Source organism: Motacilla alba, chromosome 28, assembly GCF_015832195.1.
Source record: "Motacilla alba alba isolate MOTALB_02 chromosome 28, Motacilla_alba_V1.0_pri, whole genome shotgun sequence".
Taxonomy (NCBI): domain Eukaryota; kingdom Metazoa; phylum Chordata; class Aves; order Passeriformes; family Motacillidae; genus Motacilla; species Motacilla alba.
In genome coordinates, this window is record NC_052043.1 from 4,621,778 (window position 1) to 4,636,774 (window position 14,997).

General features: G+C 62.2%; 3 protein-coding genes across 6 annotated transcripts in view; 1 reads left to right on the forward strand and 2 right to left on the reverse strand.

Moving 5' to 3' along the window:
• LOC119712371 (mucosa-associated lymphoid tissue lymphoma translocation protein 1-like) overlaps window positions 1-476 on the forward strand; it is a 5,619-nt gene extending 5,143 nt beyond the window's left edge. The window contains exon 12 of the mRNA XM_038163474.1: window positions 412-476. Coding sequence (XP_038019402.1) covers window positions 412-476 — 65 coding nt within the window. The remainder of the gene's footprint in view (window positions 1-411) is intronic.
• Window positions 477-1,437: 961 nt separating this feature from the next.
• RAX2 (retina and anterior neural fold homeobox 2) lies at window positions 1,438-8,964 on the reverse strand. 4 transcript variants are annotated; one of them, XM_038164153.1, is made up of 5 exons: window positions 8,768-8,964; window positions 8,229-8,297; window positions 7,326-7,352; window positions 4,290-4,540; window positions 1,438-2,390 (listed from the first exon to the last, which is right to left on the reverse strand). In XM_038164153.1, the coding sequence occupies exons 4-5, from the start codon at window positions 4,530-4,532 to the stop codon at window positions 1,947-1,949; spliced, it is 687 nt and encodes a 228-aa protein (XP_038020081.1). In that variant the 5' UTR covers window positions 4,533-4,540; window positions 7,326-7,352; window positions 8,229-8,297; window positions 8,768-8,964; the 3' UTR covers window positions 1,438-1,946. The 4 variants fall into 4 exon arrangements, with proteins under 4 accessions (XP_038020081.1, XP_038020080.1, XP_038020079.1 ...); XM_038164152.1 differs by having other exon boundaries at window positions 8,229-8,314; XM_038164151.1 differs by having other exon boundaries at window positions 8,229-8,317.
• Window positions 8,965-12,707: 3,743 nt separating this feature from the next.
• Window positions 12,708-14,919, reverse strand: LOC119712619 (complexin-3-like). The gene is made up of 3 exons (XM_038164091.1): window positions 14,180-14,919; window positions 13,468-13,555; window positions 12,708-13,153 (listed from the first exon to the last, which is right to left on the reverse strand). The coding sequence occupies exons 1-3, from the start codon at window positions 14,332-14,334 to the stop codon at window positions 12,938-12,940; spliced, it is 459 nt and encodes a 152-aa protein (XP_038020019.1). The 5' UTR covers window positions 14,335-14,919; the 3' UTR covers window positions 12,708-12,937.
• Window positions 14,920-14,997: the final 78 nt, after the last annotated feature.

The following is a 14,997-nucleotide window of genomic DNA, read 5'->3' on the forward strand; positions in this document are numbered from 1 at the left end:
TTAGGCTCCGATCAAACGAGCCGGGGGTGCGGCGCTGCCGCTCCCAGCGCCAGCCGGCCTTTGTTGGCGCTCGGGAGGCCGAGGGGTGCCCCGGGCTGGCGCCAGCCTCGGCAATTATGTCATGTGAAAAGCGCAGCCCCCATTGAGCGCGTCCCGTCCCCCGGATCAAACCCCATTACTTCCGCAGCCGTTGCTTCATTATCTGCCGGCCGGAGCTCGCCTCGGCCGGGGCGCTTCACCCCATTAGCTGGGCCGGGGAGCCGGGGAGCATCGATTATGCGTTTAATGGGTTGTTAAAGGTTTAATTGTCGCTAACGAAACAGACGAGCAGCAGCAGCCGGGGGACGGGGCACAAGGAGAAGGGTCTCGCCGGGGTCAGTGCCTCGCCTGGCCCGCTGGCATCCCGGCCAGACCCGCCCGACCCCGGGGCTCTGGAGACGTCAGAGTCCGGCCCCGGGGGGTTTGGATCGGGGTGAGACCCCGGGCTGGGGGGACTGCAGGCGAAGGCGCTGGCACTGAGCGGGGTCTGGGCCGGGGGGACGCGGTGGGGATGGGGCTGCCCCGGCACAGCCCCGGCTGGGGACTCTGTCGGGTCCGGAGTGGGAAGATCTTCTGGAGAAAACCTTTGGTGGGGGGGTGGGTTGTCCCTCGTTTGGCTCCTCCAGGGACTGGGGCATCCCAGGAACCTAGCACATTTCAGGTCATCCCAGGGACCCGGGGTACCCACTCACCAGGAATAAGCCCCTCTGTCTTGCTGTCCCAGCTGTGCTTAACACCTCAAAGCCACTGTGGGCTCAGCCATGTGCTGGAGTCACGCTGGCCTTTGCTATCGGTGAGGGTGCTGGCGCCTCTGGCTGTGCCCCGAGCTCCAGTGGGTGGGCAGATGGGCAGATGGGACAGAGCTGCAAAGCCACTCTGGGGACCCCTGAGGACATGGCACCTTGTCACCACCCCCGAGCTCCCACCTGGCAAGGAACACTGGCAGGTAAGCCAGGTCTGGTGTGCCCCAAGAACTCTGTTGTGGTGAGCTCAGGGCTCACAGCTGGCCGCCTCCTCTCACCAGGGCTCTTGGGAGTCCCGCTGCTGCCCATCCTCCCCCCAGCACAATTCCGGCAGCCCTCTGCCACTGGCGCCTCTGGGAGTGTTGGGGCGGGGGACAGTGGGCACAGCCCTCAAGAGACCGTCGAGCAGGGGACCTGTGGCAAGCTGTTGAGGCCACGGAGCAGCACAAGCCAGTCCCAGGTCGCCTGTGCCTGGACCTGGCCCAGCCCTGCACGCAGAATCCCGAGGGAGCAGGGCAGGAGGGTGCGCAGGGATGGTGCTCCCATGCCCGCACGGAAAGCTCCTTTCTGGCAGAGGCTCGGCAGCCACACTGTGCTAAGGAAGGCGCGGCCCGAGCGCGGCCCCGCAGCGCCCAACTCCAGCATGCAGCAGCCGTCCAGCTTATCTCTTTACTCACAATACACCTGTGGCCTCGGCGCATCTCCTGGCACGACCAGCAGCGTGCCCCACGCAGCTAAAACATCCCCCCAAGTACTCCCTACAAAACTAGAGATTTCTGTTCAGTTTTGTTTAAATCTGCAGCATTAAAAAAAATTAATAATAATGGAAAAGGGAAGGGGTGTGGAGAAAGGAGGTGTCCAAGTGGGGTGTGGTGGGTGGCCCGGTGGCACAGTGGGATGCCTGAGCATCAGCCAGGTCCTCAGCTGATCTTGGTGCCTCAGAGAGGCAAAGGGGCTCTCCTGGAGTGCTTCCCCGCAGCCGTGGGGCCCTGCCAGCTCCCCTGACACCACCGGTTCTGGGTCAGTGTGGGGAAGAGGCAGCCTGGCATCCCTGCCCGATGCCAGCTTTGGTCCTGTGAGCACCTGCTGTCCTCCCTCGCCCGGCGGGGCCGAGCCAGCGCCAGGGCAGGAGCGGCGGCTGGGGAGCTCGGAGGGGAGCGTTCATCAAATGGGCTGCCAGGTCTTGTCAATGGTCTGAATGTGCTCCTTGGCCTTCATGCGCAGCGAGGCGATGCTGGAGCTCCTCTGGTCCACCTCCTCCAGCGGGTACTTGTCCACAAAGGGGGTGCCGCACTGGTAGGGCGCGGGGGCCATGGGCTGCATGCCCTGCGCCATCGGCGGGGGCGTGTTGAGGAAGGAGTGCCCAGCATAGGGGGGCTGCAGGGCCTGGGGGGCTCCCATGAAGCCGGGGATGCTGTGGACCGTGGTGGCACTGGAGATGGGGGACGTCAGCCATGGGTCGAGTGGGAGGGAGTTGCTCATGGGCCCCACGTTGGGGGTCATGGGGGGCCGGTTGAAGGAGAGCACAGGGGTGTCATGGAGCTTCATGGAACTGGCCTCCATCTTCTCCTGCCTCCTCCACTTGGCTCGTCGGTTCTGGAACCAGACCTGCGAGGTGAGAGCCAAGGTGAGATCACTGTGCCCAGCTGAGCCCTTGCAGTATGCCCCACACGCTGTGTCCCATGCAGGGTGTCCCATAGAGGGTGCCCCATGCCTCTGCCCCAGGCAGGGTGCCCCGTTGTGCAGTATCCCATGTGGGGTACCCCACATGGAGTGCTCGAGGTGGGGGTGTCCTGTTTGAGGTACCCCATCCACAAGGGCTGTCCTACAGGGCTCCAGTAACCCCAGCACCTCTGCCAGATCTCTCCCACAAGCCCCAGAGACCAAGGAAATCTCCAAGGTCTGGAAGAGAGAGGTGTAAGCACACAGCCTCTTTTGCTCTGTGGGAACATGCACCCTGGCCCTGCAGACTCCCAGCAGTCCATGGGACAATGTTATCCGACCTTCCAAGCCCCTTGGTCACAGCTTTTATAAGTTAAACAGCCACAGTTGTGCCAAAACCCAGCAGGAATGACAGGGACTGGCGACCCAAATCCAGTGGGGACGTCTGGCCCCGTGGGAACCGCTCATTAAAGTGCTGGTCCCCATGTCCCCAGAGCAGCACAGGGCACAGGGGTCTGCTGCAGGAGGCAAAGGGGAGGAAAGATGAATGGCTGGGTGGGAAAGGGGAGGTTCCATGGGCTGCTCATGGCTTTTGTGGACACTGGGCTGCACTGGTGCAAACTGCATGTCCAGAGAAGGGAACGGAGCTGGGGAAAGGGCTGGAGCACAAGTCGGATGAGGAGCAGCTGAGGAAGCTGGGAGAGCTCAGCCTGGGAGAAAAGGAGGCTTGGGGTGGGGGGGGACACCTTCTGGCTCTGCACAACTCCCTGACAGGAGGGGGCAGCTGGGGGAGGGTCGGGCTCTGCTCCCAGGGAGGAAGGGAGAGCACAGGAGGAAACAGCCTCAAGCTGCGCTAGGGGAGGGTTAGGTTGGAGATTAGTGGAAACTTCTTCCATAGGGCAGTGGTGGAGTCCTCATTCCTGGAGGGACTTCTAAGACGTATGGATGTAGCACCTGGGGACATGGATTGGTGGTGGCCTTGGCAGTGCTGGGGGAGCAGTTGGACTCTATGGACTCAGAGCACTTTTCCAACCTGAACGATTCCGTGATTCTGTGAAACCGGTTGCTGCTCAGAGAGCTCAGCAGAGGTGTCTTTATGGTTTGGATCCCCACGAAAAAGGCTGCATTGTCTTGAACGGGGCTGAGGCCTGAGGAATTCAGTTCATTTGTTTGGGGGCTACTGCTTTCATTCACAGTGGGTTTGTTACTTCAGCTCCCTGACCCTTTCTCCCTCCCTGATGTCACCCTGTGAGTCCAGGCATGGTGGGGAGAAGACTGGTGGGACCCCAGGCTCTTCCCAGGCTCTGCTACCCTCTCATGAGCCCTTTGCTGCAGCCTAAGGAACAAAACCTCCCCAGTCCCACTGCCCCGCCAATCTGCCCTGCTCCAACAAGCTTAAAACCCTCAAATCCATGAGGATCTTGTGCTTTCCCAGCCCAAAAACCTGGAAGGAGCCACAATCAGCCAAGGTGGGTTTTTTGGCCACTTTCCCATGTGAGCAGCAGGAGGGATGGGAGCAGCCACCACCAGAAGGGGGAAAAATTTCTGAAAATCATCTCTGTGCCCTAATGGAGCCTCTGGCCCATGGGCCCAACTGAGACCTTCTAGGTCAAACTGGGACCCCATGGAGGAACAGGGCTCATCCATTAAACCCTTTCCCTGGCTTTGTCAAGAGCAGCCGGCTCTGCAGAGATGCCACTCCTGTCTCAAGCTGTGGGGAAACTGGAGCACAGGAGGAGGCATTGGCACTAGAGTTGTGAGCTGAGAGGAGCTCTCCAGCACCTTGGGGTCCCTCTGCCACTGCTCAGGGACAGATCCAGGGTGTGGGGGCGTTGCCCTCCCTACCTGCACGCGGACCTCTGGCAGGTTGACCTTCATGGCCAGCTCCTCGCGGCTGTACACGTCGGGGTAGTGGGACTTCTCGAAGGCACGCTCCAGCTCGTGCAGCTGGTACGTGGTGAAGGTGGTGCGGTTCCGCCGGTGCTTCTTCTTGGGCTGCTCCTCCTCGGCAGCGGCCGGCGGGGTGCTCTCGCCGTCCCCCGGCTTCCGCAGCTCACCCAGATCCCCCTCGCACTTATTCAGGAACATGGTGGCACCTGCAGGAGCGCCGCAGAGTCAGAGGGGCCTGGGGGCTTTGGGCCCCGCACGTGTCCCCAGCCTAGGGATGGATGGACAAGTAAACGGAGGGATGGGAAGGTAGGGTGGCCCTAGGAACAGGTTATGCAAAGGCATAATCCTCTCTGCCACAGCAGAGGATCCCAGGGCTGTGGTGTCCTGGGGGCTGATCCACAGTCCTGGGAACTGACCCGGGGTCCTGGGGACTGACCCAGAATCCGAGGGATGCCTCGCACTTGGCTCTGCTTTCAGATGCCACCGGGCCAATGAACCCGCTGGTGCCAAAAGTCAGATTTCCTCTAAAATGGAGGATTTATGGAAGTGCCATCACTGAGCGCCAACCTGATCCCTCTCTGCCCTGGCCTGGAGGGGACCAAGCCTGGGTTAATTCCCTCCTTCCTTCCCAGCTCCTCTTGTCCAGCCTCTTCCATGGATAAGTCTGGCCCTGGAACGCTGGAGGACCCAGTGTCAGTCCCCAGGCTGGGCGGGAGTGACCCGGCGCTGTCCCCCAGCTAATAACCGTTTTGGTGACGCTTATAAGCATTTTCAACCCTCGCAACGTTTCATCTTTAAGCTTTTTATCCGGCATCTGAAATCTTCCTGCAGTATTTGCAGGGGATTAAGGGTCTCTTTCCACCGTGAGGATGTCAGCAGACATGGAAATGGGGCAGAAAACTGTAATCCTGGGACAAGGGGAAGGCACTGCATTGCCCAGCCCTGCCAGCAAAGGTTCACCTAATGCCTCAATGGGAGTGGGGAGGGAAAAGGAGAGTGGGTTCATGCTGGGAGGGGGTAATGGGGGTCCTAGAGGGCAGGGACCAGGGGCTGGGTGTCGGGTGTTGCTCCAGCTGCACACACAGGGATGTCTGTGTGGGGTGCTGTGTGCGCAGTGGAGGTGTGTGCTGTGTGCCTGCAGCGGCTGCGGCTGTGCCTGTACCTGGGCAGGGGCCCAGGGGTGCTCAGGGGTGCTCCCAGTGAGGCACAGGTGTGGGGGGGAAGGTGTGCTGGGCTGGGCATGCGATGGAAGGTGTGCAGCAGTGCACAGCGTGGATGGGGGTGTGTGGGGATGGGGATGTGCGGGGATGGGGATGTGTGGGGATAGGGGTGTGCAGGGATAGGGGTGTGCAGGGTGGTTTGTGCCACACGGGAGCAGTGCCAGGGTGCAGTGCCTGTGTGCCAGGCACACAGCACATGCTGTGCAGTGTCTGCACTGCTGCACGCAGGGCACAGTGTGTGTGCACAGTGCTCATGCAGGGCATGCACAGCACCGTGGGTGTGCAGGGAGCGCAGTGTGTGTGTGGCATGCACAGCCTGTGGGCACAGGAGCTGCAGGCACCCAGTGTACAGTGTGTGCAGTTTGTGCAGTGTGTGCAGTGTGTGAAGCGTGTGCAGTGTGTACAGTATGGGCAGTGTGTGCAGCGTGTGCAGTGTGTGCAGCGTGTGCAGCGTGTGCAGCGTGTGCAGTGTGTACAGTGTGTGCAGTGTGTGCAGTGTGTGCAGCGTGTGCAGTGTGTACAGTATGGGCACTGTGTGCAGTGTGTGCAGTGTGTGCAGTGTGTACAGTATGGGCAGTGTGTGCAGTATGGGCAGTGTGTGCAGTTTGTGCAGTGTGTGCAGTGTGTGCAGTGTGTGCAGTTTGTGCAGCGTGTGCAGTGTGTGCAGCGTGTGCAGCGTGTGCAGTGTGTGCAGTGTGTGCAGTGTGTACAGTATGGGCAGTGTGTGCAGCGTGTGCAGTGTGTGCAGTGCACATGGCACAGGCAGCAGAGGCACGTGCAGAGCCTGTAGCACACACCATGCAGTGCAGCACATGTAGTGTGTGCATGTGTGTGGCAATGTGCAGTGCCTGCCCAGCGTGTGCTGTGTCTGCCCAGCGCAGCCAACACGAGCAGCGTGTCCTGGTGCTGCTGTGGTGTGCTCAGAGCGTGTGCTGTGGGTGTGTGGTGTGGGCAGTATGTCCAGTGCAATCAGTGCATGCCCAGGGGCAGTGCGTGCAGTGCGTGCAGGGTCTGCAGGGTCTGCAGGGTCTGCAGTGTCTGCAGCATGTGTTGCAAAACCAGCGGGTGCTGTACTCCCAGAGGAGCTGTGCACATGAGGTGCTGTGTTTGCAGGGAGTGCAGCACAGGGTGTGTGTGCAGGGTGTGTGCAGGGAGTGCAGCACAGGGTGTGTGTGCAGGGTGTGTGTGCAGGGAGTGCAGCAGGGTGTGTGCAGGGAGTGCAGCACAGGGTGTGTGTGCAGGGAGTGCAGCAGGGTGTGTGCAGGGTGTGTGTGCAGGGTGTGTGTGCAGGGTGTGTGCAGGGAGTGCAGCAGGGTGTGTGCAGGGAGTGCAGCACAGGGTGTGTGTGCAGGGAGTGCAGCAGGGTGTGTGTGCAGGGTGTGTGCAGGGAGTGCAGCACAGGGTGTGTGTGCAGGGAGTGCAGCAGGGTGTGTGTGCAGGGTGTGTGCAGGGAGTGCAGCAGGGTGTGTTCCTTTGGGAGCTGGAGGCCGCCCCAATGCCCCACAGCCCCTGGCGAGGTGTCTGTAGCCCCAGGGGCTCTGGGTCCAGCCTGGCAGTCTCAGGGTGCCTCAGGGGAGCCACAAGTCAGGGCAGGGATGTTGAGTGCTGCACCCTGGGGTGGCCCAAGGCAGCAGTGGGGGAGGGGGGGGGGGGGGTTGGGGCTAGGGGGAACGGGGGCCCTGTGGTCACTGTCTGAGCATCACAGTGTCTTCTGGGGTTGGGGACACAGGGAACGGAGAGGGTCCCCCACTGACATTCTGCTCTCACTTACCTGCTTCTCATTTGCGCAGCTCCACACCTGCAAGGAGAGGAGAGAGGGGGGCTGAGCACCTAGAGCACCCTCCTGGGGCACAGCCCCCCCCAAGGGACCCAGCACCCCATCAGGATCCCCATCTACCCTGCCCAGCCATGTCCCACGGTCCCATGGAGCAATGGGGGGGAGCCAGAGCTGGGGGCAGGGGGGGAGTTGGAAGGAGCTGAAGCAATAGGAATGGGTGAGATGGGCACTGGGGGGATGAGTGAGAGAGGCTGGGGGGACTGGGGATAAAATGGGGCAAGCGGGAGAAGAAGAGGGGCAATGGTGAGGGACAGGGCTAAGGTACGGAGATGGAGCCCCATGGTTCACCCCCTGACCCATCAGAAAGCAAAGGAGGCAAAAACTTCCCAGGGAGCAGCAAACCCCGACCTGGGAGCACAGATGAGCCAAGAGCAGCAGAGCACCGGGGCAGCAGTGAGCCGGCAGCAGGGTGGCACCCCCGGACCCTGCGGGATGGGGGCCAGGGTGGCACCCCCGGACCTGCGGGATGGGGGCCAGGGTGGGACCCCCGGACCTGCGGGATGGGGGCCAGGGTGGGACCCCCACCCCAATCTGCCTCGGTCCGGCTGGGGGGCACAGAATGTCCCTGAGTGGGGAACGGGGGGGCATTACAGATCGGGCTGGGGGACATCAGCACCAACCAACCACCCCGTTTTCCCCATCCTCCAGGGACTGGCCTCAGGACTCCCAAGCCTTTGCCACCAGTGGAAACAGGCCACGCTGAGCTGGGGGTGGGGGAACTGCTAAACTCTGGCTCCCGAAGCACATCTTCCTGCAACCCCTGTCATGCTAGCAGCAATTTTCGGGTTTAAGCCCTTAAGCGGCAAGACTGTGCTGAGAACCATAAGGACCCAATACCTCAGGAGAGTTCTTCCCCCTCCCTCTCTTCGATGCTCCAGCTCATGGTCTTCCCGTGGGGGCTGCTAGCTGGGGGGAGGGAATGGCTGCTGGTAAAGACACCCAAAAAAAGTAACAGAAATGACATTGAGCCCTGGTCAAAGTGGGTAAAACCCTCACTTCCTGAGCGAAGCATCAGTGAGGACAGGTGGCCTCCCCTGTCAGCAGGGGATGTGGAAGAGACAGTCCAGGGACAGCCCCACCTTCCACTAGGAGCCCATTCTTTGCCTTTGGAAGCCCATCGGGGTGCCAGAATTTGGCTCCCTGGGCTCAAGCCGCCAGGGATGGGTGGTCGGAGCATGGGTGGCTCCTGCCCCCCTGGCTCTGTGTGACTCAGGGCAAGTGACACTGGCGGGCGCCCGCACCGGCTCCTGAGTCCCCAGGGAATGGTGCCAGTCCCGTCCCCAACACCAACCCCAGGCACACCCTGAGGACACCCACTCCCTTTCTCAGCATCTTCCCTCAGCGCTTTGTCCCGAATTGGAAAAAAACAGCGTTACCTTCTGGGCCCAACTCGGCTTTTCCAGGAGTATTTAACTTTGCTGGTCCCTCCCGGGAACCAAACAAGCGGCTCAACCTCACCAATCTCGCAGCTTTGGCAGCCAAAGTTGCCTCTAGTCTTCTTATTTGTCACAGAACCGCCGTGCTAAGGCTCGGGAGAATCTTTATTTAGTGTTGCAGATGTCACCAAGGCACCGCAGATTGGAAATGAGTCCAAAGGATTAAGACGAGGTTATTAATTGGAGGCCTTCCCCTTTAAGAATGATTGACAGTTACTTTCTGGACAAGTAATTGCTCTAAATGTCCCCCCAGCACGGGTCCGGGGGGGCAGTGGCGGACAAAGCCCCGAACTGCCTTCCCCACTCGGATTGTCTCCCCACAAAGGCGTCCTGCTGGAGTTTGCCGTGTAATCCCCTCATTACGGGCGAGGAGAAAGAATTAGAAACAGGGGGAGCGGAGAAGAAAGGATGGAGGGGGAGGGGGCAGGATTTCCTTGGACTGCGGAGCCTCTGCCCCAGGGATGGGGTCCGGGGCAGATGCCCCAAGCCTCGGTGGGATGGGGATGCTGCAGTGATGGGTGCTGTCCCCCGTGGACAGGGATGGCGAGCCTGGGGGTGGCCCTGTGACAGCGTGGGTGGCCCTGTGGCTCCCAGTGATGCTGCCTGCAGAGCTCTGCCCACGTGGGGAGCAGAGATGGGGACAGGTGTGGGGACAGGGATGGGGAGCAGGCATGGGGTCCAGTGTGAGGACCCAGGGTGTGGTCATGGCCTGGGGACCTGCTCTGGGGTCTGTCTGTGGGCCCAGGTGTAGGGAGCAGCCATGGAGACCAGCCCCTCTGAACAGCCTTGGTGACCTGGTATGAAGACCAGGCAGGGAACACTCACGGGGACCAAAGCAAGGGACCAGGCAGGAAGGCCAGCTGTGGGGAGCAGCCATGGGGCAATGCCCATGGGACCAGGCCTGGTGGACATGGGACTGAGCACTGGGGCCAGGCATGGGAACACCCTGTGGGGACCAGCTGTGGGATTCAGCCAAGGGGACAATCCCTGGCGGGTGCCCATGGGCCTTGGTCTAAGGGGGCGTGGGACAAAGGCAGCCAGGCTGAGGGGCAGGGCTACCATTCTTCTCCTCTGCACTACCACAGCTGACCCTGGGCCCCAAAGAATGATGGAAACATCATGGTGGAGGTCCTGGGCTGTGCTGGGGGATGTGCTTGGTGCTGCCCAGAGTCCCCATCATGTGGGGTGGATTTTGCCCTTTTCTTTCTTTGCTCGCTTTTACTTTCTCCCAGAACCATCTTCCTGCCACCTGCAACCGCCGCCACCCCCGGGCCTGTCTCGGCTTCCTCCCACTCCCTTCCCCTCCTCGCCACGCTTCCTCTTTCACATGGCAAATGTCACTGTGGGGGTTTTGGACCCTGTGCCAGGTGGCCTCTGGCCCCAGAGTGGGTCTGCGTCCTCCCCACCAGAGCTGTTGGCGAGACCCCACAGCCCCCTCTGTGTCCTGGTGTGGGCCCCGAGGCCATCCTATTGTCCCCCTCTGGGGTTGTGAGGCTTCACCTGCCCTGTCTCACACCTCTCTGGGGACAGTGTGATGTTGTCTTGGGGATGGCACGCCACTACCCTGGGGACAGTGTGCCACCACCCAAGGGACAGTCTGGCGCTGCCCTGGCGGCGGCAAGACCACACCCCAGGGATGGCATGACCTCCACAGGCAGGCCATGCGCCCGTGGGGATGGGGTGACCTCCCCGGGCCATGCGGCGCTGCAGGAGTGCGGGGAGGTGCTGGGGGGATGCGTGGGGCAGGGGCGATGCGTGGGGCAGGGGTGCAAAGTGGATCCCGCTCGCCCCGATGCCCGTGCTGGCCACTGTGACGAGTGCAGGAGCTGTGTGCCCCACACTGATGGCCCTCGGCAGGTTTCCCCAGGGTGCCCCACTGGCCCGGGGGTGCGGGGAGGTCCCCAGGGTGCCGGGTTTGGGGGTGGGGGACTGCCCAGCTGCCCGGCCCCGGCGCTGTGTGTGCCGTGCCGGCCCCGCGGCCGCCACAAGGTGTTGCCTCGCCCGGGGGGAGGCAGCAGGCTGATTTGCCAAATGATTATAATTGCCTTTTAGGAGCAGATAGCAAATTGATTTGCTTCCTTGTCCAAGGCCCGTAATCGCTTCATCACTTTAAAATATTAATGCTATACTTCTTTGCTAGTTTCCCAATTACCCTAATTGAAGGCAAATTGGTTAAGAAGGTGCAATGCAGAGTATCAGGGGGTTTAGTTCACTCAAATGACAGTTTTAAACCTCCCTAATCCTATTAGCGCGCAAAGCTGCTAACGCTTAGAGACGCTGCGTCAGCTTACCGGGGCGGTGGGGCCGGAGGCGGGGGTCGGGCCGGGGGGCGGCCGGGGGCCACCGGCCTCACGTGACCAGCTCGGCCGGGGATTTATCACTTTTTTAGTTCATTAAGAGGCCTTTGGCAGGCGGGGAGGCAGCAGGGGTGACCCAAAAGGGTGCTGAGCGGGAGGCAGGTGGCAGCATGGGGAGGGCGGGGGGGCAGGACGATTAGCCAGGGAGACCTGGCGGAGGGTCCTGACCCGAATCCCAGCTGGCGCTGGGAGTCCCCATGCAGCCCCACTGGGAACACTGGGAGAGGACTGCCCATCGGAGCAGGATGGGACCCCGATGTGGAACGGGGATGGAGAACTCAGGTGATGGTGGCAGAGGTCGTTGGGGACCTCAGTGCCACCATCCCAGCAGCTGGCACTTGGTGGCGATGTGGGGTGGGATCAGCGTTGTGCTGGGTGCCACAGCTCCTAACACCCTGTCAGGATCCTGGCGAGCGACTGGCGTGGCACCGACGGTCCCATCCCACAGGTGGGGTTTGTGCCTGAAGGGAGATTTTCTGAGTTCTGAAGAAAAGCTGGTGAACGGAGATGAGGATGACGGCAGAGACAGCAGGGATGATGAAGTCAGCAGGGACAGTGGGGCCACCAAACATCCCAAGGCTCCCCGGTGTCAGGCCCGGCCTCTGTCACACTCCCTGGGACACTCCAGCAGCCACCAGGCCCCGGGAGCTGGGCACCTCGTGATGCAGGGACCTCCCTGCTCCGTGTGCTCCAGCTCCTCAGCGGCGGCTGAGCCCGATGGAGCTGAGCTCGGGGACAGCTCTCAGCCCACCTGCGCTGGATCCGGCCGCCCCCTCCCAGCCCAGCCGCGGGCAGCCCGGGCAAGGCCGTCCCCGCAGCCTTTCCGGAGCAGATGGCCGCGGCGTGGGGAGGATGGAGGCGGCTCAGCGCGTCCTTCCTTTCATGCACACACAGCGTGATTCCCGGCGGCTCCGGCTCCGGCGGGAGATGCCGCTGGGGCCAGCGCTGGCCGTACATTTTACACGGGTTCAGCGAGCTTAGTCCTCGGGGACAGGCGACTCAGGAAGATTAGAGCTCGCTAAAATAGGCAGGTATTAGTGATCTCAGCAGCCCACGGCCTTCCGGCGCGGCGGCATTTAAACCCGCGCTGCTGCCGAGCAGCAGGACAGGGTCCGTGGCGGGGCAAGAGGCAGCCGGGCACCCTGGCCCGGCCAAAGGGATGCCCCTGCTGCCCGCACCGAGGGGATGCTCGAGCGCGGGAGTAAATGATCCACACCCGCTCCCGGCGCTGTCCCCAAGGGGGAGCCAGGGTGACCACTGGGTCCCAGTGAGGGCTGCTGCTCAACAGGGGGCACGGACCCAGCGGCCAAGCATCCCGGGCTGGTTGGTGGCTCAGGGGACACGGGGCAGCCCGGCTCCAGCGCTGTCATCGTGTCCCCTCACCAACCAGGACAGGGACTGTGTGGATGCGGGACGTGGCAGGACGACCAGAATGGTGCTGGCAAATGCTGTATTTATTGAGCCAAACCGTGCACGGTGCCAAGGGCTGGTGAGGGGGGTAACGGTGTCAGGGACCTGCCCCATGTGGGGGCTCACACCAGGAGCACCACGAGAGGGACCTGACCATACAGGCTGGAGGGGACCCAGCCATTCTGCACCCCTGCACACCCTGGGAAAGCAACTGCGAATTGTTTTGGGGAAGAAAACCCACGCCTAACGTGTATTGGGACCCGCACCCCAAGTCAAGGCATCCAGAGCCTCGGCATCCCGCGGCTCCCGGGGACAGGGGCTGCCGATGTCACCTGCAGCGGTGCTACATCAGGGCGCATTTCTCCCTAACCTGATCCACGCCGCCCAGAGCGCGGTCCCGCAGCCCCGGCAGCTCCACCTGCCGCAGCTTCGCCAGGAAGGCGAAGGCCCCGGCGCTGCCATCCTCCTCCTCGTCCTCGCTGTGCACCATGGCTGCCAGGTCCTGCGGCAGCTCCACCGCCCCTCCGGCCACGTGCACCTGGGCGTCGTCCCGCTCGTCCTAAACGCGGGTGGGAGAGGGTTCGGGTGGGGACAGACGCGGTGCCTACCACGGTGGAGCAGGGAACGGGGGACAGAGAGCAGCCAGTCCCAGGGGGCTGGGGACATGGCGGGATTCCAGGACTGTCCAGTGCCAGACTCGGACGCTGGATGGACAGGGGGCGGCAGATAGTAGGACGGAGACAGCGGCCGTCTGCTGCCCTCTTCAGGAATCCATCCAGCCCAGGGGAGCACGGCAGCCGTAGGCCTGGGGCTGTTCCGGGCGATGTAGGGTCAAGGGGAAGCCCCCGGATCTGCCGACAGGCTGGTTCTTACCTGGGCCAGGTGATACTTGTCCCGCAGGTGCATCCGCACCATGGCCCGTTCTGCCTTCCTCTGTGCAAACGCCTTGTCCCGCTCGATCCTGCAGCAGGTGCCACGCCATCACCCCCCCTCACTGAGCCCCCAGGACCACCCGACCCCAATCACCCTGCTCCTCCTGCAGAGCAGGTCTAGGGCAGGAGGGAGAAGGTCTGAGACCCACAAGAGGGTTAAAGTGGGGATCTGGGAGCAGGAGCCACATCCTGTCCATGCAGCTCAGCACCCAGATTCAGAGGTGGTTGATGAAGGCGCCCATTGCAGGGACTCACTCCTCCTGCAGCCTCTCATCTCCCTGGTGCTGAGCTGCTGGGTTCCCACAGCACCCAGTCCTAGGGAGGTGGGACCTGAATCCAATCCTGTGCTGATCCCCCTCCCCTGGCTCCAAGGGGGCTGGGCTGGAACCATCCCGGGGCTCTGACACCTGGGGGTTCCCCTTGTCACCTGTGGTGCACAAAGGTGCTGTCACAGCCCTGTGCCAGCACCTCCATGGACCTCCCATGCTGTGGGGTAGACATGCTGAAGGGCACCTGCTCTGCATTGTCTCCTGCCCCAGCTGCCTCCCTGTCCCTGTCCTGTGCCACCCTGGGGAAAGCCCACAGCAGGTGGGATCCTGATTCTGGAGTGTTGGGAGACCCCAGTGACCCGCTCAGCCCCAGCAAAGCCTTACTTCTCCTCCAGCAGCTGCCGCTGGTACTCCTCAAAGTCCTCGCGGGCCACGCTGCTGGGCAGCGCAGCTGCCTTGTCATCCTTGGGGGCCCCCTTGGGAGCCTCGTCCTTGCCCCCTTGGAAGTTCTTCAGGGCGGCCGTGAAGAAGGAGGCCATAGTGGGTGGTGGTGGCAGCTCCTGCCCCAAGGTGCCCACCAAGTCCCAGTGCCTGCAAGGTCAGTGGGCCCAGCCCCAGGGGCACTGCGGATCAGGGGCAGATTAAGGCATTAGGAGGGGAAGGCACAGCCAGGGTGGAAGGACCTTCCCTTTGCTGCACCTAAGGGTGCTTGCAGGGGACAGCAGTGCAGGGGGAGAGCAGGTGCTGCCTCATCAGAGTGACAGGGAGGTGGAAGGAGTCATTGAACAGCAACACACGCTGGGTCAGGCTGAAATACCCCCCATTACATGGGTCCAAAACTGGGTCAACACCCATGGGGCTGGGGCAAGCCCTGGGGAGAGCCCCATGCCATGGGCACCCAGAACCATGCACTCAGGGGGATTGGGGGTGCAGGAAGTCAGCACAGAGGAGACACAAGAGGATTAGCCGAAAAAACCCAGTCGAGGGTCAAAGGACTGGCAGCAGATGAGGCGGTGGCGGTGCACACCCACCCGCAGCAGCCCCGTGCCCCCGCTAATCCCTGCTCCTCCGAGACTGAGATTGCTCGGCAGCCTGCGGGGCTGGGGGCTCCCCACGGCTGGGGATGTGCCCCGTGCCCATAATCTGTATGAAAGCAATTCCCATACAGGATCTGATTAAAGCATAATCCCCCACAGCACAGA